Here is a 22,265-nt window from a genome sequence, read left to right on the forward strand (position 1 = left end):
TCCCGAAGCAGGGAACCAATCATCGGGAAGTGAAAAAAAACTATTTAAAACATTGTTTTGCGATCACAATTGCGATTGCAAGAAGATCGTTGTAATGCAGATTCATTGTAATGCGGGGTAATCGTTAAGCGGGGCACGACTGAAGTGGAACAGGATACATTGAGGCAATTCTACCTTACTTCCCCTTCTTTACAGAGACTCAGGAAAAGAATTCCAAGGCACTGGGGTAACAACATGAAAATATCCTTTCCTGATATATTCAATCCAATTTATTTATTTTATTTATTTATTTTTATTAGATTTTTATCTCACCCTTCTAGACTATATTTACTCAGGGTGGCTCACAATCAGGTTTAACAGTTGGCACTTTTAGAATTATAATTCTGGATTATCTCAATAGGGCTCAAATGAGTAAAGGCAGTCCAGTAGGTCCCAAGGTGTGTAGAACTTTAAGGGTAATAACCTGGAAACCAAATGCTCCAAAACACAGTGAAGTAGTTCACCATTCTTGTTCTTGTTAGTTAAAAAGCAGTAAGAAAAAACTCATAGTCGTTCACTGTTTTTTTAAAAAAATAGACATATGTTGTGGCTTTCAGACAATAGACCTGAAAGATTGTGTAGAAGTAAACATCAGGGCCTCTTCCAGGACCTTTTTCGCAGTGCTTTTGAGTCATAAGAATGAGAGAACAGATATAGAATGAAAGAAAAACTCTGGGTACTGCTGACAGTTTAATGATAGAAGCAAAGAAAAGACATTTGGCAGTAGACAGCATGCTTTTAAAGAACTCATTTCATCACCATGGTAAATATTTTCGTTAAATGTGACAGATTACTGAGCAATTAAAGGCTAATCAACTCCTGCGTAAAATGGTTCCAGGGAACAGCATTAGCACCATTCTCTTTCTCTCTCTTTTTTAAAAAGTGATTTCATGAAACAGTTGCTCCAAAGATTACATCAATGGGAATTACAGGCTTGCTCAAGTCCCCATGAATCTCAATGGCAAAGGTCCCACTGCCTCCCAAAACAGCAAGTCCCTTTGTGTCTGAATGGACAAGACTGTAAAACAAACAAACAAACAAACAAACAATGTAACAGCAAGCATAACTGGAAATAAGATTGTAGAAAAAGTTCACTTCAGAAATTATTATATTTAAAATGTCTATTTCTACAGACATAATTGATTATCAGTTCTTAAAACATTGAGATAATTGTGGTGTTAAGATTCTTATTACTTATACAGAATTGGCCATGTTATTTCCAAGCACCTTTTTAACTGCTGTCTAAATTACTTTACTGTCAGCAGATAATATTTGTTCTTGTTATGTGCTGTCAAGTTGCTTCTGACTTATGGCAACCCTATGAAAGAGGAATCTCTAATGCAGGCTTGTCCAACCTGCGGCCCGAGGGCCGCATGCGGCCCAGGTCAGCTCATAATGCGGCCCAGTGCAATTTTTTATTTTTAATGAAATTCCAAAGTTTCAAGTTACACTGCTGGTGCTTGCGGCCGGAATGTGGCCGGGGCATGTCACAACAGTAGAGGGGGAGAGAGGGAAGGAAGGAAGGAAGGAGCAGGAGGGGAGGGGAGAGGGTTGCTGTGTGACTGCATTGTGCCATCCCCGTCAATAGGTGGACCCCCTCCTGGCCCCATAAGGCCACCGGAGTCGAAGCTGGCAGCCTCTGCTGTCTGAGATCGCAGCTGTTGGTAAGCGCGCTTGGAGTGGGGCTGTGGAGGACGGCTAGGGCTGCCCCTCCCCATGCGGCCCTAGCCATCCTCCAAATGTAGGTGCGGCCCAAACCAAATGTTCATCTTCTAATGTGGCCCAGGGAAGGTGAAAGGTTGGACACCCCTGCTCTAATGTATCCTGTCCTAAACAGCCTTTGTAAACTCAGCCTTTAGGGAGTTAATCTATCTCATATTTGGTCTTCCACTTTTCCTGTTGCCTTCAAGCTTTCCAAGCATGATGGTCTTTTCCAAAGAATCTTGCCTCCTCATGTGCGCCAGGAGTCATGTGTGCTTCATTCTTTCTGAGCGATCCCTCCTTGGAGAGATTTACCACACACAAGCTACCTCTGAAAAAGTTTAAAAATTAAAATTAAAAAATTAAAATTCCATTCTGTAGAATAGTTGCATATGTGAGATCACACACACACACACACAATTACTATTAGAAAGCTTTTTAGAAGTAAACAGTAGCAATTCTCATTAAAACCAGTGACGTTTTGGATGCGAACTATATCATTCACACTGTTTGCACTTATTCTGGTTTTCCTTTTATTATATATTTTTGAATATGCTAGCTATATTTCACAAAATCAAAGATTACTCCTTCCCATTGAAGTTGAAACTAATTCCTCAATCTTACTAAAGGAATAAAATGGGGCATTCATTTTCAGTTATTACGGTTAATTCTCGTTATGGGTGTTACTGCTGGTGCCCCTGTGTGCTCACCAACTGTCATTTAAGTAAGTCTTGCCAGATTTTATTAAACAGCTGGCTTGTACTTTTCAGCCTCATGAATCTGGAATCAAGAGGATTACTGAAAAAGCCAAGAGAAATAGGTCTCTTAATTTTTGTTTGTTTGTTTAGTTTCAGAAAGAGTTGCAGCACCAAAAAGAAAGAAAAGAAAAGAGAAAGGACTTTAATACGCTGTTTCTGTATGTATGCAAGTGCAGTTTCTGGGCATCAGGTCTTTCCTATATCTGCATCCAAGCTATTTGGTTGTGATCAGATGATTACAGCTCAAGGAAACGATTGGAGAGAGAGTAGCTGGCTGGCTGGCTTTTGCAGCTGCACTGTAGTCTGTTTGCAGGGACAAGGAGCTACTGTTTTTCTAAACACAGCATAAACATAGAAGTTATTCTGTAGGCTTCAGGATGCAGCTATGGGCTGTGCTGCCAGCATTGTTCTGCTTCAAGCCTTTCGTTCAGTGGTACAGAGGAACTGCGTGCATATTTGTAGACGACGGCAAGAGGAATTGTCACATGAAATCCTGCCTCTGGATAGTGATGATGAAATGAGCAGACCCAGAACTCTCATCATCATGGTACAGTATACTTTTATCAAATAGGCGCTGTTGAAAGGGCTGTTAGGACTGATGTTTTGTGAGGGAGGGAAAGAGAGAGTGGAAAAAAGGCATTTGCTTAATGTGCTTGAAATTGTCAAGCCTTCTAATTGAAATTCTGTCAGTTACCTAACACGTTCTGATGTTCACTTTTTTCTCTTCAGCTGAAAGTCAGAAAGGCTTACAGGCAACACAGAAGGCAGTTCTTTGCTCTTTCATTTGTTTCTGTGTTTTTGTGCTTAGTCTTGTGAGATGCAGTGGCTTAATATTCTGACTGTAGTATGTTGTATCTTTGTACTTTGAATTTTAAAGTGTAGCCAAGTATGTGTACAGTGTCACAAATTTTCCTGCCCAACATCTACACCAGTGCTATAGACACAGCTATATATTCAGAGCAAGGTGTTTCCCATTTACTTTTCAATTACCTACCAGGCAACCAATTGTTGCAATAAGAAACTGTTTTTTGGTGCTTTCAAGTTTTTTTTGAATGTTTTTTCTTTTTAAAAAAACCTAATGATAGAATTATCAGCAATAGGCAACCATATTAGGAATAACTGCCTGAAGTATATAAATAATGATGAGATTATTTTTTTTCCTTTTGTTGAAAAGAGTCAAGGAGACATGAATTCAAAATATTTACCTCCATCCTAAATCATATTTTATTTCTAGTAAGATAAAAGCAGCAGATTTGAGTGTGATAAAATGCAACATCTTCCCTGTTTCCGTTGTCTGTTTCTGCTCTCCAGAGCACTTACTCCAACTTAATTACTGAACCACATTTTCCGTATCTGGGTGATAAAATAAAAACAGATTTGATCCTCTGTTCCTTAGTGGTTTTGCTCCAGTTACCATGACCACAGCACAATTTTCTCAGATTCACTAACACTCTGGATGAGCTATCACAAGGTCCCAAGGCAGGTATGGTGTTGCCTGCTGTTATTGCTCAAGTCTGCCTGCGATGCTTCACTGCCCATAGAGGTAAAATATCACTGAATATAATCTTGACTTTTCTTATAAACTTTGCCTTAGTGAAGAGAATCTTTGTCATTCAGAGACATTCAGCAGGCTGGAATGTAAACAGGACTCAGTTGCAGATTCTTAACCTATCCCTTATCTACATAGTTCTTATTGAGTCACAGCACATTCTGCCCCCCTTTTTATACAGGTATTCAAGTTTTCACCTGTTCTCTGCCAGTACAAGCAGGTAAGAGGGAGCATTAAGGGATGAACAAAGAGTATGGCCAACTTCCATTTGATGATATTTCAAGCATCAAACTCTTCAGCCATTATTAGCAAGACACCTGTTAGCATCACAATAACATTGTAATCTTCATTCTTTGTGAACGACATTATCTTGTTTTTCTAAAGTTTTAAAATTTAACATACTCTTTATGAGAATTAATTATACAATCCTGTGCATTTTTACTAAGAAATAAGCCATATTGCAGTCATCAGGGCTTACTGCTAGGTAAATGGTTATAGGATAACATTGTTAAGAAGGATATTATTGATATAGTAATTAGTAATTGTCATATGATGTTAAATCAGTTCCAATTTATAATGATTCTCCTGTGTTTTGTAGGTATAAAATACCTAGACTTGGTTTATTATTCCCTCCTTGTGGGGGCACTGTGGGAGTGTGCAGGTTGCCTAAGGCCACACAAGTGGTTGAGTTTGTAACTCCGTCAGTCAGGATGATCTCTTTGCTGACCCCACTTTCAAGAAAAACAACGGAGATTTGAATTCTCAGCCCTTGGACCTGCAGTCAGGAGCTGTATCTGTATAGTTCTGTATACTTATATGATCATTCAATGAAGATTCTGAGGATTATTTACATAGTAATTATTATAAATTCAGATTATAATAGTGAGAGGGCAGGTTATTACAACATTTTTTCAAACACACCTTCCCATGTTCATACAGAGGGCAACTTACAGTAACCATAACAAGAAAAGAAGAACTAAAATCCATCAAGATCTTAAAAGCCATATAAAAACATTATATAAGACTAAAGTTATTGTTAAAAAGTGGACAACATAGATATGTGTTGGCTTGACATAGAAAGGACAAACAAACAGATCTTGGGAAGGTTGTTTTTTGGACTTCTCCTTCCAGAACCCTGCAGCCAGTATCTCTGTTGGTGATGCTGCGTGATCTTGAATGCTATTATCCAAAAAATTTTTTTTTAAAGCTCAGGTTCTCCTATTGAGGCTGTCAACATATTCGAAAAACTATATATAGTTTATTTTTAACCATGTTGCTTTTTAAAGCCCCCGCTTTAATGGGTCCACTCCGTTTTGCAGTAAATTACCTGCCATTGATTTTAATAAGACCTGAAAAGCATCCAATAGGTGACACCATGGCCTTATATCAGTTCATAACTGTACTTGGTGGATAACCATTCGCTGCTGTTAACAGCTTCATTGATTCCCCCTAACACTTCTATGTATATTTCCATTGTCTAGATAGCTCAGTGGTTTAGGTATCTGAATGTGAAGCCGGAGATTGGGAGGTTGAGTCTCCACTGTGCCTCCAGGGGGAAGAGCCAGCTTGTGTGGCCTTGAGCAAGCTGCACAGTCTCAGGATGACCCCCAGAAGAAGGGAATGATAAACCTGAGTATTCTCTACCTAGAAAACTCTGAAAAGGGTTATCATAAGTCATAACTGATTTGACAGCACATGAGTATTATTAAGTAGACTTCTAAACCCATACAATCTAGTAAGAAATCAGCTATAGTCATATTTTCATTTAGAATAGTTTACAAAGGAATCTGTGTCATGTTTGCCTAATTTAATTGGTTTAGCAAGTACTGTCAACCAGATGTGGGCATCCTGAGGCCCTCTAATTCCCATCATGCTTTATAATTGGCTAGGCTGGCTTAGGCTGATGGAAACAAAGGCTAGCAACATCTGGAACTCTGGTGTCATTTACCTTTGTTAATGAGAGGCTGGCCAAACCTTGTGGTTTGGCTAGAAAATGTTGCTAGCTGTTAGAGTGTTTGAACCTGGATCTAGGCCAGGCATTTAGATTTTCACCTTGTTTGTTGGGCCAACTATCCTGTTTTGGTTTATTTCTAGTGTACTCACAAGTTTTGCTGCATGGAAATATTTATTAATTATTAAAGCTGATGTATTTATTGATGGATGCATAATGTATCCATCATTATGATGTTCTAGGTATATACTAGTACAGCAATACTGTGTACCTCCAACAGCAAATTGTAATCTATAAGTCTGATGCCATCTGCATGTACCATTTAGTTTATGAAACAATAGCAACCATAAACAATAGCATAACTGTTCAGTTTATCATGAATAAGAAGCCACATGACAGCACATATCACAAAAAATATTTTGAAGAATTGGCCGTTAGAGAAAAATGCAGAACATTTTTGATGGCAGGATAGCTCAGTGAAATGGAGCACTAGACGCAAGGGTTGGAAGTTTAATTCCCCATTGTGCCTTGTAGGACAAAAGCTGACATAAGTGTTCTTGGGCAAGCTACATAGTTCCAGAAGCCCCCCAGAAGAAGGGAATGGTAAACCTCTTCTGAGTATTCATACCATTATTTTGCAGATCTTTTTTCTGATGCTGTCAAAATCATCACATCCGACATAGCATCATGACATTCTTCATTCACTAGATAATCCTTGATTAGGAAGGATTACCCAAATAATGAATTCAGGAATAGGAAGGCTGGGGGGCAGAAAAATATTGCTGTTGTAGCAGCAGAAGCTAGTAATCAGTGTTGTTGAGTAGGATAGAGAGCAGGGAGAATGTATGGAAAATGGAAGTAACTTTTGAGGAAGAAATTTCTGAGTCTTCAGTGCTGTCCCAGCAAAGGCATATGAAGACAGCATTAGGCAAAGAACATGAAATCCACTAGAAATGGAGCAGTAGGAGATGTCATGCTTTCTTAATTTGTTATAGTCTGGAAGAGCCAGTGAGGGGGGGGGGAATCAAAAATATGCTTTGGTTCAAAATTCAAGCTGTTGGCAAGTGCTGCAACTTTAGCTGACTTTCATACTTTATGTGGCTGCAAGGAGACCAGCTTTCCTTTTAAATGATTATTCAGGAAGCAGCTTAAGAATGCTGCAGAAGTTGTATTTGCTAAGCATTCAACTTCCTCCCAAGTCATAAGAATTTTGTTCTTAACTATGAATTTCTGGATTGTTCTTCACTTCCAGTTCAGAGCAGTTAATATGAGTAGGTATAAACACATTAAAGAACCATGGCAGATAGCAGAGATTTGCAGACTTGGTTTTGGAAGCAAATAAGCACTTTCAGAGAGGTGTAGATTGAGGAAAAGACAATGAAGCAGAGGGATTTAGAAGAGCAAGCTAGCTGGCCAAAATATAGTTCCAGATGAGAGAGGTAATGGGAGGAACTAGAGAGAAATAAAAGAGAAAGTTCAAGAGGCAGAGGCAGCCTAGGAGAATTGAAGAGCTCTGTGAAAAAGCAGCCAAACAGAAAATGTTCTAATTAAATTGGCACACTGCTATTGAAAAGATACTTTACTACCATTTGCTTGCTAACCACTGTCTCACATTCTTCTGTCTCCATACCTCATGTTTAATTTCCTTTTTATTATAAGTCTGAATTTTTTCCTTTCTCCCTGCCCATGGTACCAGAAAAACTGCAAAGCATTGTACAGAATATTTTGAGGACCCCACTTGTTTTGCTGGATATTAGAGTAACATTGCTAGAGATTAATTACAGAGATTACAGTCTTAATGTGTTGCTACTGATTATTTAATTTCTACAAATTAATCTTTGATCATGCCATATTCCCCAGCAAAGCAAACTGTGTTTTCATATCATTCCGTACAATACATTATGATAATGAGTCTTTGACCAAATTAAGCCCTAACTCTCCGTTGAAGCTGAAAAGACTATACTAAGGCTATTGTTGTTTGGATGTATCATAACAAGGCTCACTAATGCTAAGAAAAGTGGAAGGCAGTGGGAAAAGAGCAAGTTCTAAAGTGAGATAGATTGACTCAATAAAGGAAGCCATAGCCTTTCATTTACAAGACCTGAGCAGGGCTGTTAAGTATAGGACCTTTTGAAGATCATTAATTCATATGGTTGCTAAAATAAGAAGCAAGTTGATGAAACATAACAATTAACAGAGATTAATTTGGGCCCATTGTGCCATTGTGGTTAAAATGCTGGGCTAGAACTTGGGAGATCTGGGTTCAAATCCTTACTTGGCTATGATATATAGTAGATGACCTTGGACCAGTCATATTATCATAGCCTGATGCACCTTCCAGGGTTGTAGCTAGGATACAGTGAAGAGCAGGATAGCCATGTATGCCATCTTCAGCTCACAGAAGGAAAGGCAGGGTACAAATGTCACCAACCAACCAACCAACCAGCTAACCATCCTCCTGGGGATTGGAATGTATTCCTAATGTGTGAGGCTTAGATGCCAGAGCTGTTGTCTGTGTCAGGCAATCAGCATGCACTGAACTTTTTATTCTGTTCTCTGTGATGTTTCTTTGTATAACGATTATTATGTGCCATCCTTTTTGAAGCACAGTGACCCCTCTGTAGGATCTCCTAGGCACCAAATGGTCAGACATGGTTCACTATTCCTTTCTTTGGGGAGAGCGTGATATTCTGGAACTATGTAGCGTGAGAAATTGAACCTCTAACACACTGAGCTATCCAGCTATATATGGAGTAAACACTTTTGGCGTCAGCTTCCAATGTGAAAGTCTTGAGTTTTTGCTTCCTGTCTCTGCTTTGTGGGAGCTGGCAGATTTAGTCACTGAAATTGTCTTTTAGTCTATTCCTGTGAACATCACCAAAAAGGCTTTTAGGCTTGTTGTTTCCACTAAAGCAAACTGTCAAAAAGACAGAGGAAATCAACAAAATGAAAAGACACAGGCTACTGTGGCTTTTCATTTGTAATGGCTACTGGGATACAAGGGGTCTTTTTAGTTTTAAAAACCCCAGTTTTTTATAATTAAGCATTTTGTGGGGGAGGGTGACCAGAAAAGGACTCTCCAAACTCCACGACATGCACATGTAATCTCTAAGATACTTGCTGATTATCCAACTAGATTTAGTGGCTACTCAAATACGGCCTGTTCCAACTGGCTGAAGCTCTCAAGACCTAAAACTAAGATCTTTCTCTTTACCTGATCTCTGAATTGCTAATACCAGGACTGAACCTGGGACCCAGGGGCAGCTCATGGGTAGCAGGATATGACCTTCTTCCCATGCTAAGGCTAATGTACTGGGGCCTTCTGCATATGAAGCATGTACTCTCTGCCTCTAACCTGGAGGCCTTCCCCACGTAAGCCATTCTAATCTGCCACACTAGAGTTGTCCAGATAAGTGAAGTCATTGAAAAGAATGAGATTTTGTTACTTTGGCTTATACACCAGCTTACAATCAGTTCTACTGATAGGGTCTGTACATTAATCACAAGCAACACAATGTAGATAATATCAAGGTATTTAAATAAATCAATGCACTAGATTTATATTGGAAATTAAGGATACAGTCCCTGTAGATTTTGATCCATGGTGGTTGTTTTGTACATGCAAACTATTGTCGATGAATGAGCTTGTGTTTTCAGTTCACCTTTTAGGGTGTAAGGGCATTGAGGGTTTGGAAATGTGACCTAGTTCTGGTCTTTAGTTATTATCCTGCTCTCCATGTCCACAGAGGGTAGCATGCAGGGGAAACTAGTATATCAAGGTCATAACCAGTAGAGGCTCCAGGCTCTACTTATGAGCTTTCTTTTGCTTTTTATGTATTTGAGCAGAACCAGAGATAACATATCAAAATGTGCAGTCATTGCTTTGATCAGTTATGGGAAATGAGCCTCTCCCTCTCTTGGCGTTTCCAGTCAGTGAATGAAGTGACAGTTTTGGGGATATGAGTCGCCCAGCTGCCTTCTTTTGGAGAGAAACTCAGAAAAGAAATAATTTTTTTCCCCTTGCAGGAAGATTTCTCAGTGTGAGATTTATTTTTCTCAGGAAATTCTTGAATGTTTTCTGTTCATCCCCCGCCCCCACCCCCAAATAAATGCCTGGTGTAAGGGATCTGTAGAGCTAGCTGGTGAGCAGAATCACATTTTTTTTTCTGTGTAGGATTCACCTGGAAGCTGCAAAAGAAACATCAAGCTGCACAGTATTGTTTAAAATTCCTGTGCAGAATGGCATCTGTACTGTGATAGATTCACTAGAAAGGGCATTATTATCACTTATTTATCTATTACTTTAAATTACACCATCCCATTAGTGCTGAGGCACTATTCTGGGTGGTTCACAGGCAATTAAAAAACAAAACAAATAAATAGTGGACACTAAAATATAGCAGAAATAGCAATAGGAGAACATGAGCATATAAATCAATGGCACCAAAAATGTTCACAATAAAGTGGACTGAATGGGAAGTGCTCAGCCAGGATCAGATGGAAAAGCCTCCCTGAAGGGTATCGTTTTAAGTTGTTTCCTAAATGGGTACAGGGAGGGGGGCAGGCATAGTTCAGGAGCTGCTTCCATAGCCTCAGTGCCACCACCAAGAAGACCCTCTCTCTCTCTCATGGATGACTTTTGGGCCTCTCTCAGGGTGGCTACCTGCGAGAGCCTGCTCTGAGGAGCTGTGGTGGTTATGCAGAATTGGTCCGTTTTCTGATGAAAAATGAAAAGAAAAAGAGGGGGACAGAGCCTCCCCTACCTGGTGACTACCACCATGAAAAAGGACAACCGATCCCAAATCCTCTCACTGAAACTGAAACTACTGAGGAATTTAATCCACTTATAAAATGGATCAATTTGAAGTATTTTTACTAATCACATGATGCAGAGGCTCCCACAGTGGCTTTTTTTTCTCCGTCTTGTGCGGGGGAAAGGTTTCTACATTTTTTTCAAGCCAGAATGATCCAAACGGGCTTATTACCATGTGGTTAGTTGTGATACATTCTTGTAAAGATTGGGGTATGTCAGTAGGTGGTGTTTCAGTGACATAGGCAGTTGGGTTGTGATGTTCATGACTGAGGGAGCATGTTCTTGCTTTTTTCCCTCTCCATTGATCAACCTCCATTTTTTTTAAAAAAATTCTAATATATACTGTATAAGATTAGGACTAAATCATCCTATCAGTTTATCTTTGGGTCCTCATTATTATTTCCCATATTTACATTCCATAAAAGGATTGGAAGAAATAGGAACAGAGGGAGGAAGGCTGTGGGCTGGAATGTGAATTGCATCACATCCAATATGAATGATAAACTCCTGCATTAATCCACAGTCCTTATGTGAGCGGTAACTGATTTCAAATGTAATACAGGCTGGAAATCAAATCTCAGTCACACTCAAAGTTTCAGGTTGAGGTTTAATTTGTAAATAGGGATTCCTTTCTGTGGAGTATAATTTTACCAATCAGGCAAAAAGCCAGCGTTCCCTGCAGCTGAAACACTTTCACTGCTCAGGAGTGAATTTACACAGACTTTTTTTTTTTTTTTTTTTTTTTTTTTTTTTTGCAAATATCCACCTTAGCACTGTCAGTCAAAACCCAATCACTAGGAGTGTGCTCTTTAATTTCATTGCATTTGAGGCTTTGTCCTGTCTCACCCACCCACCTTTGTGCTGGCTGCTTCTCACAGCCACTTGTCACCACTTGCCGCTGCTTCTGCCATTGTTATTTTTAATACTTGCTTTATTTACTTTATTTCTTGCACACTGGGATAGTGCTAGTTCAGGATTACAGGAAGAAGAAAAATCTAATGGATCAAACTGCAAGGTTTCTCTGCAACTTGAACCCTGTGATTCTGGCATCCATTATTTGACAAATTCCACAGACACAATTTACACAGGTGAACACATGTGCCAAGCTGATTCAGAATAAATCATGTTCACAGTAGGGTTTAATTAAACAACACATTCACAGTATGGTTTAATTAAACAACACATTCATTCTAATTTGTCCCTTCCTAGGTTATGCATACCTGCTCCTGGATCTTGGAGAACAACACCCATTCCCACAACTTGTACCTCCCAAAAGGTTTTCTTACAAAAGTGGGTGGGTGAGAGTTTTGCCGGGAAAACCCTCTTGTGCCCTTTGGTGGCCATGGATTAAAAAACCACAATAGGGGCTGAGGAATGCTGAAAGACCCTCAGAAGATCATCACCATCATCATCATCAACATCATAGAACTGCAGAGTTGAAAGGAACCCTATGGATCATTGAGTCCAGCCCTTATCAAGGAGGCACCGTGGGGAATCAATCTCCCAAGCTCTGGCTCCACAGCCACATACCTAAACCACTGAGCTATCCATAACAAATTTTCCTCAATGTCCTACCCCAACAATATGCAAGGGATTTTTTTACAGCAAACTTTTTTGAATTGAAAAATTGTTTTTTAGAGGGCATTTGGATCACTGGGGCTGTATGTACCCCACAGGCTCCTGTTACCTAGTTTTGCATCGTAGCTTTAGAATATTCACAATGGGGGGGGGGGAATAAGGCAAACGGCATCAAGCTGCCCCATTTCTATGGACTTCAGTGTTTGCCAGAGAGTTTTTCCCCCATTTCCATCATTAATAGATATAGGAGGCCTCTTGGTTATGGGATTGCCATGTACCTAGTAGGAGAGGTCTGGCATGCTTGCTCGTATGCCTCCTCTTCTGCAGAACCAGCCAGCGAAGCTTTTCATTTCATGGAGGGAAACATTAGATCTTCCTAATTGCTTCAGGTTGGATGGCTTTTACAGGCACCATTAAATTGGCCAACTTGAATATTGGCAACCTAATTGCTTAGGGAAAAGGATGTGTGCCTGAATCTAATCATTTATGAGATGAAATATGTTGAACATATGCATTTATCGCTGCCTGAGCAACAGATTTAAACATTTTCCAAAACAGTCCATTGCTTTTTACTATCGGAATCTAGTTTTAATCACTATCAACATGTGTTTTGTAGTAAGTAAAAGTCACTCAGTGTATTTTGCTGAACTAATTACCCCCATCAAATATAGCAGTTTTATCACTTTAATAGCATCATTGAAGCCTCAGGACAGCTTTATATTTAGAAACTCTCCTGCCTTATAAATTAGTGGTGCATCTTTTCTATCTGGCCCTAATGAACCTGATTTCTTGTATTTCACCATTGGTATTTGGAAATGCTGGGATAAGTGATAGCTAATTAAAGTGGAAAATCTGTTGATGAGACTATCCAACATGATAAAAAGATTTGAAAGGGATGCTTCACCCTGAAAAGTTGGATGTAAATGAAACATCAGCTTGAATGAAGTAGATCTGGAACCAAACTTGAAATAAGACATGTGGTCAAGAGGAGAACCACAATATTGGCAAAAAGGAAGACTCTTTAGGTCTGGGGCATGAGAAGGCAGGTCCAGGCAAGGTCATAAAGGCAAGATTCAGAACTGCCAGCTGCCTACTATCTGAGTAGTGTAAAAGAGCACATTTTCCCTGATGTGGCTTGGCTTCTGTCATTGTGAACCAAGAGATTATAAAAGAAAGTCAGAAAGCATTGGGATTATTGGCATAATTTTACCATTTCATTTGAACTAGGAAGGAAGGAGGAAATTATTTGACTATGGGATTTTAGTGTAAAGCAAATTTTATTTTAAAGTTGAGTGAACAAAACCTGAGCTATAGGCCCGTCTGGGCCCCATTGCTGCTCAATTTGCCAGTGTGGCAGCAAAAAATAAAATTAAAAAAAAACCACTTGATTTTAGAAACAAGTTGAATGCTTCTCACATGCTTTGTTTACAAGTGCAATCATGGCCTCAGAAGCCTCCTAGAACCATGATTCTATTTGTGGATAAGGTGCTTGGGGAGCATTCACCTCGTTTAAAGGAAAAAACAATACTTCTTTCATTGCTCATGTGTAAATTCTGGTGAGGTTAAGGGTTGTCTGTCAGTCATGTAGTGAACTCAAGTCTTGTAGGATGGAAGCCTTAGGACTTTCTGATTAGTAGAGGCTATGGCATCATCTACCACTTCCCACTCGGGCAACCTTGTTGATTCTTAATGAACACAGTAGCTATAGCTATGAGAGAAGTGGATTGTTGCAGTTGCCTCTTGTCACCCAGAGTATTTGAGAGTAGTTAGGTGATTACTAATCAACCTTACAGAAGACTCCTTCATTTGTTCAGATAGACTGATCCCGCTGCTTGCATTTTTGGATCCTCTTGAGAGAGGTGACTGTGGTAACAGGATTATTAAACAGTATTTATCACTAGACTAATGGTTCCCAAACTTGGGAAAACTCCCAGCCTTCACCAGTAGCTATGCTGACCAGGATTCCTGGGAGTTGTAGTCCAAGAACATATGGGGACTCAAATTTGGGAAGCACTGCACTAAACCACTGTTGCCTGTGTAGGTCCTAACACCTAGAAGCTATCCATCTCTGATTTAAAGCACTGGTTCTTAACCTTGGGTTACTCAGGAGTTTTGGACTGCAACTCCCAGAAGCCTTCACCACCTGCTGTGCTGACTGGGGTTTCTGGGAGTTGCAGTCCAAAAGCATCTGAGTAACAAAGGTTAAGAACCACTAATTTAAAGCATTATTGGTATCTTGTACTTTAACACTGTTATGAAGTACATTTCCTTTTATTGCCAGGAAACATAGTATAAGTACCCTTCAGTAGCTGTGAGAAGACCAGTAGAACAGTCACAACCAGGATTTATTTAACCTGATGCTTCTGAGTGCTGAATATTTTCATGCTGTCCTTGAAAACATAAGACCATTCATTTACTCCATTAAAGATATGCTTCAAGAGTACAGTCCTAAACATGAGAAGGCAGCACTATTTATATACACAGTTTAAAGCATCACTTGAGGTTGCATTAGAAGAAGTATTGTATCTAGAATAAAAGACATAACTGTTTCAAACTGTTCAGCATTGGCTAAAGGTCAGCTGGTGTGTAACATTTAGTTTCTGGTTTATTGAAAAACCTGAAAGAAAAATAAAGCTACAAAGAAAGAATTGAGTTTAGGTCAGAAATGAGCAGGGAGTAGGCACTGAAATAATTGCTCATGGTTTCAAGAGTACCTTGATAACTAGGAGTAGAGATGGACATGAAATGAACTATGAAACAAAACAAAATGAAACAAACAAAAAAAAACCCACAGGCCATTTCATGGTTCTTTTGGTGAACATGTCTGCACAAAATGAAATGAAATACCAAACTATTGGCGATTTTTATGCTTCATGCAATTTGGTACTGAAGGAACTGGCTGAAGAACTCTCAGAACGGCTATCCATTATTTTCTTGAAATCATGGGAAACGGGTGAGGTGCTAGAGGACTGGAAGAGGGCCACTGTTGTCCCTCTCTTCAAAAATGGCAAAAAAAGAGGAACCTGGGAACTACAGGCCAGTCAGCCTGACATCAATCCCAGGCAGAATTCTGGAACAGATCATAAAGTGGTCATTGTGCTAGAAAACAATACAGTAAGAACTAGAAGCCAACATGGATTTATCAAGAACAAATCCTGCTAAACTAATTTGCTCTCGTTTTTTGATCAAGTCACCTCCCTGAAAGACAGAGGGAATGTTGTAGACATAGTATATCTTGACTTCAGCAAAATCAAGATATACTATGATAATCTTGCTGAAGTTAAGATTTAGATAAACTTGATAATCTTGCTGAAGTCAAGATTTAGATAATCTTAACTTCAGCAAAGCTTTTGACAAAGTGCCCCATGATATCCTAATTAGCAAGCTAACTAGGTGTGGGCTAGATAGGTCAAGTGTCAAGTGGATACACAATTGACTCCAGAATTGTACTCAGAGGGTTATGATTAATGGGTCCTTCTTGAACTGGGAGGAGGTAACAAGTAGGGTACCCCAAGGCTCAGTCCTTGGCCCGGTGCTCTTCAGTATTTTTATTAAAGACTTGGATGAGGGAGTGCAGGGAATGCTTGCCAAATCTGCAGATGATACAAAATTGGGCAGAATAGCTAATACCCTAGGAGACAGAAACAATATTTAAAATGACCTTGATAGGATGGAGCTGCTGCCGCCTCATAATATAATTGGAGATTTGGAAGACCCTGTCCTCCTCTCTTCTTGTCGTCTTGCAAGTATTTCAATTTTATTGGTTTTCTCCTCTGCCAAATAAAATTTGAGAGTTGTTTTCTCCACAAATGAGATGGTTTATTATTTATTATTACCGGGATATTCTGAAATAGGAATACGAATATAGGTAATACCATCATTTTGATAATCGTTATTCTGCCCATCAATGAGATTTTTAAGTGTTTCCATCTCTCTAAATTGTTCTTAATTTTTTCCCTTTCTTCACATAATTTTGTTCAAATAAGTCCTTTGTCTTTTTAGTTATTGTTATACCCAGGTATCTTACTTTATTCACTACTTTATAACCTGTCTTAACTTCTAGTCCTTTCTCTTCTTTTCCTGTCAGTTTTTTGGTGAGTATATTAGTTTTTTGTTCATTTATAATTAAACCTGCTCATTCTCCAAAGTCACTGATTATTTATTTAAGTTTCATAATACTACATGATGGGTCTTCCAGAAAAATTACCATGTCATCTGCAAAGGCTCTTACTTTAAAGTGTTGCTTCTCAATTTTTAAACCTTTAATTTGTTCCTTTTTTCTTATTTTCCTTAGTAGTACCTCCAATGTTGTTATGAACAACAGGGGTGAGAGTGGGCATCCTTGCCATGTTCCTTTAGAAATCTGACATTGATTAGTTTTCTCTCTGTTTACTATTATCCTTACATTATGCTTGCTATATATGCTTTTTACCCATTTAAAAAAATTATCTCGTACTTCTATTGTGTCTAGAATTTCGAACATAAATTCCCAATTAATATTATCAAATGCTTTTTCTGCATCTAGAAAAAACATTCCTAACATCTCCTCCAGATGTTGTTCACAGAATTCCAACACGTCTAGTACCAATCTTACATTTGGTCTCATATGTCTTTGTAGTAAGAATCTTGTTTGATCTTCTCCAGTCCATTCCTTTAATACCCTCTTGAATCTCTCTGCTAATATTTGAGTAAATATTTTGTAATCTACATTTAACAGTTATATAGGTCTATAATTTTTTGGATCCTTTAGAGCTCTATTTTCTTTGGGGATAATTATAATGTTAGCTTCTCTCCATGTTTCTGGGTATCCTTCCAGTAAAATCTCATTTATTTTTTCTTTTAAGGGAGGCGTCAGTTCTTCTTCTAATTTTTGCTAACATGGAAAATCCATGTGGGCCTGGTGTTGTTCCCAGTATTAGTTTTTTTTTATTGCCTCTTGTACTTCCATTGTCAATATTGGTGCATTTAATCTAATTCTCTGGTCATCATTTAGTTTATGTAGGTCTTGACTTTTTAAGTATATTAGATTATCTTCTTTTTTTCCTGAAATTTTTTTCTTTAAAAAGTTCTTCATAGTATTTTTCAAATGTATCCCTTATAATCTTTGGATCAGAACATATTTCCTGTCCCTTTCTGATTTCTTTTATTATATTTTGTTCTCTTTTTTCCCATACTTGGTAAGCTAACCATTCACTTGGTTTATTTCCTTGTTTGTAGAATTTTTGTTTAGTAAAGTTTATTTGTCTCTCTATCTCTCCTAGCATGAATTCTGACAGCTGATTCTGTAGTTTTTTCTCTTTTAAAATTTCTTTTTTCCTGGATTTCTTTGGCAATCTCTAGTTCTTTGTCCCTAATTTTTTTCTAAAAGTTTTTCTTGTTTTCTCTTTTTAATTACTTCCCAGTTTTTTTCATTATTAATCCATGTAGGATGGATTTTCCTGCCTCCCAGACTGTTTTGATTTTTATCTCCTTGTTCATATTTTGTTTAAAGTATTCCTTCAGTTCTGTCCTAAACCATTCTGAAATGTCTTCCTCTTTTAGTAAGTTTTCATTCAATCTCCATGAGTACTCTTTTCCTTCCTTTTTCATAACCTATTTTATAGGATTATGATCTGTGCATGGTTTTGGTAGGATTTTTACATATTGGATCCAATTAAGGAATGTTTTATTTGTTAGAATCAGATCAGTTCTTGATAATCATTTATGTCTACCTGAATAAAAAGTGTATTCTCTGGTATCTCCATGTTTTATTCTCCAAATGTCTTCTAATGTGAAAATATCCATGTTAAAAAAACTTTTTAGTAGTTTCCCCAATTCTCTTTTATTTTATTTTCTGATTTCTGATCAGCTTTAGGATTTATTACTCCGTTCCTATCCTCTGCTATAATCAATTCATCTCTTTCTAATTCTAGTAATTTTTGCATTAATTTTTGAAAGAAATTCGCTTTTCCTTTTATTGATGCATATACTAAAATTACATTTATTGTTTTAACTTGTATTTGAATTTCTACTCCTAAATATCTTCCTTCCTGCTCATTTAATATTTCTTTTCATAGAAAGTGTTCTGGCACATAGATAGCTACCCCCTCCTCTCTCTCTCTCTGTCTCTTTTGAGAATGCATAGCATTTCCCTATTTTCCCATTATTTAGATATTTTACATCCTGTTTTCTAATATGGGTTTCTTGTAAGCAGATTATTTGGTTTCTTTTGGTTCCCAAAGACATTCCCTGGACCTTCTAAGTCAAAATTTTATTTGCCCTTTTAGTCCTCTGCTTTCTTTGCTTTCAAAACATTTTTTCTCCTTCCTCTTCTTCCTTTCCTGATTCCGCTGAGTCTATTCTTTCTTCCTCTTGTTCCCTTGCCTCTAAAGTTGTGAAATCTGTTTTTTCTGCTTCTGGTCTTGCTTCTTTAAGCTCTTGTGACTCTAGAAACTTTCCTTTTTCTTTCTCCCTATTTTCCCCTTCCTGCCCTTCTTCTGTCTTATCCAAATCTGTCCCATATTTCCTCAAAAATTCCTCTGCCTTTTGAGTGGAATTAATTCTAAACCATTTTCCTCTGGACTGGAACAACTTTTGTTTAAGACAGTGAAACAACTTTTACCCCCCCCCCCAATCAAACTAAATAAGATTCATGTAGTGAAGTTTAAAATGTCCCCAGGGATCACACTCTATGTGGAAAACCCCTGTTTAACAAAAGAGCTCAGAACAGCAACTTCTGAGTAAGGAAACCAAATGAAGCTCACCTGTCCCATGAGACTAGAAGGGACTGATGCATCAAGGCAGAAAATAGCCACAGGAACCACATTGAAGTAACTGTTCTGTGCAAGCAAGCTAGCTAGAAAAGAAAGAAAAAATAATAATAAAAGAAATGATAGAAAACAGCCTGGAAAAGCAATTCCCAAGATGGACAATCGAATGAAATTCACCTGTCTTATCAGACCTGATAGGACTGATGCAAAAAAATCTGAAAAGAAACCTTTAAAAATGTGTATCTGGAGGAAAAGCTTAGAACGGTAACTTCTGTGTCAGAAAAACCATCCACCTTCACCATTCATACAGGGCTTAATTGAGTTATTGAACGAGACACAAAATGTTCCATGAAAGCACATTCTGGTATCTAGCTTCTGTATAGCAAATGTTTTTCACTTGGAATGTGTTCCAAAGCATGGTTCCTATGATGGTTCTGTCATTTGATGCACTACTCCCATTTAGTGAATTTCAGCTGGTAAACCTGATTTGTTGAGGTCCATCAGAGGCTGCTGGTAGTTCTTACTCTATGAATCATCAGTCACTACAGCAGAAGCTGGATTTATCGGGTATTGTATAGGTAAAGAAACTCAGAATAACTGGGTGAAAGATACCTTGGTTTGCACCGAAGATAACTCCTGCAATGTGTTGTTTTCTGAACTTTGATGAAAAGCTAAACAAATTTGCTGCCATTTTTGCATAAAAGTGGAGAAAGTTTATATATAAACACAGTTGAACAAATGAGTGTTTAGTAACAAGCAAACAAAGATGCGGTGCATTCTTACTGTTCTCTGATGAGTCAGTGTGGCATAATAACCCAAAGGATCTTGATCTTAAACCAAGGACACATTTCCAGTCAGTCTTGAAGCTGGCAGGATGACCTTGGTCCAGTCATTGCCTCTCACCCTAAACTGCTTTGCAGAATTGCTTCCTTTGCTTGGTAATTTTAAATATTTTTGGCCTCCTTTTAATAAAACCATCAGATTGCAAGCAAAAGAGGGGAGGGGAAAATCAATACACACACACACACACACAAATCCTACAAAAAACTACATGCTTGTAGGATGGAGAATCTGCCAGAGAGCAAGCACAGAGCAACCTCTCTCTTCACACTTTCACTTTTGCATGATGATGAAGTACAGTGGGGTCTTGACTTGAGAACTTAATCCGTATTGGAAGGCGGTTCTCAAGTCAAAAAGTCTGTAGGTCAAGTCTTCATTGACCTACAGTGCATTGAAAACCGATTAATCCCATAACAGGCCGTTTTTGTTCCATTTTGGGTTTTTTCTGGTCTGTAAGTCAATTCTCAGGCTGCAAGTCAAACCTAAATTTTGCGGCCAGAGAAGTCTGTAACTCAAAAAGTCTGTAAGTCAAGCCGTCTGTAAGTCAAGGATCCACTGTATGTATCAGCAAGTGTGGCGTGTGTATGCTCTAATAACAAATAAGAAAGGCTTCTCCTGGTGGTGGAGTTCTTCCCAGTAGGTCTTCTGGGATTAGATCTGGGATTACAACTGCTTCCATAATTAGACAGTTCCCATTCCTGCATTGAGCAAGAAATACTACTCAGTGGCTTTTTAGGCTCTTCCAACAGAATCTTTCTGTGTTTCTATGATTCCCTGTTTCAGTAATGCTTTTGTAAACATGTTGCAAATGATGGAACAAATATCTTATTTGAACACCCAGGTACAACAGCTGAATGCTCAAACCAAGCATCCTTTGCGAAGTAGTCCTGAAAACCATGCACAAACGCAAATTTTAATCTATATTAGCAAAGGCGAGAACAGAAGGCTTGAGTAATTAAAATGCAATTGTATGAAGGCTAATTCCACAATTTCCAAGTTCCCCCTGGAAAGTATGTACTAAAATAAACACCCTAATATCCAGAGGGGGAAATGTTGAATTTCCCCACAGAGATAATGCCCCCAGTCATGTGGCTACAGTATATGCGTGGCTTCTGTGACTCAAAATATATTGATGAAGAATTAAAATGGTCCCATCACTTGATTTGTACTTTGTGTCATGAATAAGTCATTGAAAGGCAATCAAATGGAAGGAGAGCAGCTGCAAAAGAAAACATTAATCCAGAAACTTTAAACAAATTACTGGAAGAATTTACTGGACCAACAGACAGGTTCTCTGCCTTTTCATCAATATCCCAAGTACTGGTCATTCTGACCCTTCCTTGTTCGAAGCAAAGTTCAGTGGGATTGCACAGTAAGCGTGCTTTCTTTCTTTCTTTCTTTCTTTCTTTCTTTCTTTCTTTCTTTCTTTCTTTCTTTCTTTCTTTCTTTCTTTCTTTATTTATTTATTTATTTATTTATTTATTTATTTATTTTCGGCTTCTATGCTGCCCGCACTCTGCAAGAGTCTCTGGGTGGCTTCCAACATCAATTAAAACATTTCAGTTAAAAAAGAGATGTGCTAAGAACCACTACGGCTATATCTAGTCTATAAAAGAAAAAGAAAAACAATCTACAGAACAGATATCATTTAGATACCATTGGACCTGTTTTAAACTTTTCAGCTTTGTGCATGGTAAACTAATCCTGTGTCTCAAAATGTGATTACTCGTGTAGCTAAATACCCACAAGGAAATGTGTTCAGAGTTCATACTAGGAAAAATTATGTTTGTATCTGCACAAAGAAAAATAAATCTGCATCTTTTAGTGCCTAGAAAAATAAAAGTTTTGAACAAATAACATTTTTCTAGGCACAAAAAAACCAAGATCTGACATTTTTCCCCATGTGGTGACTTGTACTTCATAAAGTTTATCTATGTCTCTTTTTGAGTGACAAGCAGATGGATCAGCCAGATTATTCAAGGAACAAATTGGTATGATCTGCCGTAAACATTGTGTAGCTATAGCCAAGTACGGAAATGTTTCCATTTCTTGGCAATGTGTGGGTACAGGGGGAGACTGTAAGTCTGCTGATACAATTTAGGAGACATGCATGTGGAGGAAACGAGGGTCATCACCTTTGGATTTGCATATCTAGGCTTTATCCAGGAAATGAGGTTGAAAATGCTTATTTCAGAACTTAAGTTACTTCTGGCACGCTAAATAACTTAAGGTCAGCAGAAACAGGGAAGTGCTTATGCTGATCTTTAAAGCTCTAAATGGCCTGGAT

At 38.3% G+C, this 22,265-nt stretch overlaps 1 protein-coding gene across 14 annotated transcripts in view; it reads left to right on the forward strand.

The window, feature by feature from the left end:
* DOCK10 (dedicator of cytokinesis 10) overlaps positions 1 to 22,265 on the forward strand; it is a 222,607-nt gene that overhangs the window by 44,707 nt on the left and 155,635 nt on the right. For 10 of the 14 annotated variants that reach the window (XR_013542985.1, XR_013542984.1, XM_020792590.3 and 7 more), the window contains exon 1: positions 1,795 to 3,045. The exons of the other annotated variants lie outside the window; for them this stretch is intronic. Coding sequence is in view for 8 of the 10 variants with exons in the window: in XM_020792590.3 (XP_020648249.3) it covers positions 2,884 to 3,045 (162 nt within the window). In the remaining 2 variants the exon portion in view is untranslated. Of the gene's footprint in view, positions 1 to 1,794; positions 3,046 to 22,265 lie in introns of those variants that run through there. 14 annotated transcript variants of the gene reach the window in all.

The sequence above is a fragment of the Pogona vitticeps genome, chromosome 3 (assembly GCF_051106095.1).
Source record: "Pogona vitticeps strain Pit_001003342236 chromosome 3, PviZW2.1, whole genome shotgun sequence".
In the NCBI taxonomy this organism is placed as follows: Eukaryota; Metazoa; Chordata; class Lepidosauria; order Squamata; family Agamidae; genus Pogona; species Pogona vitticeps.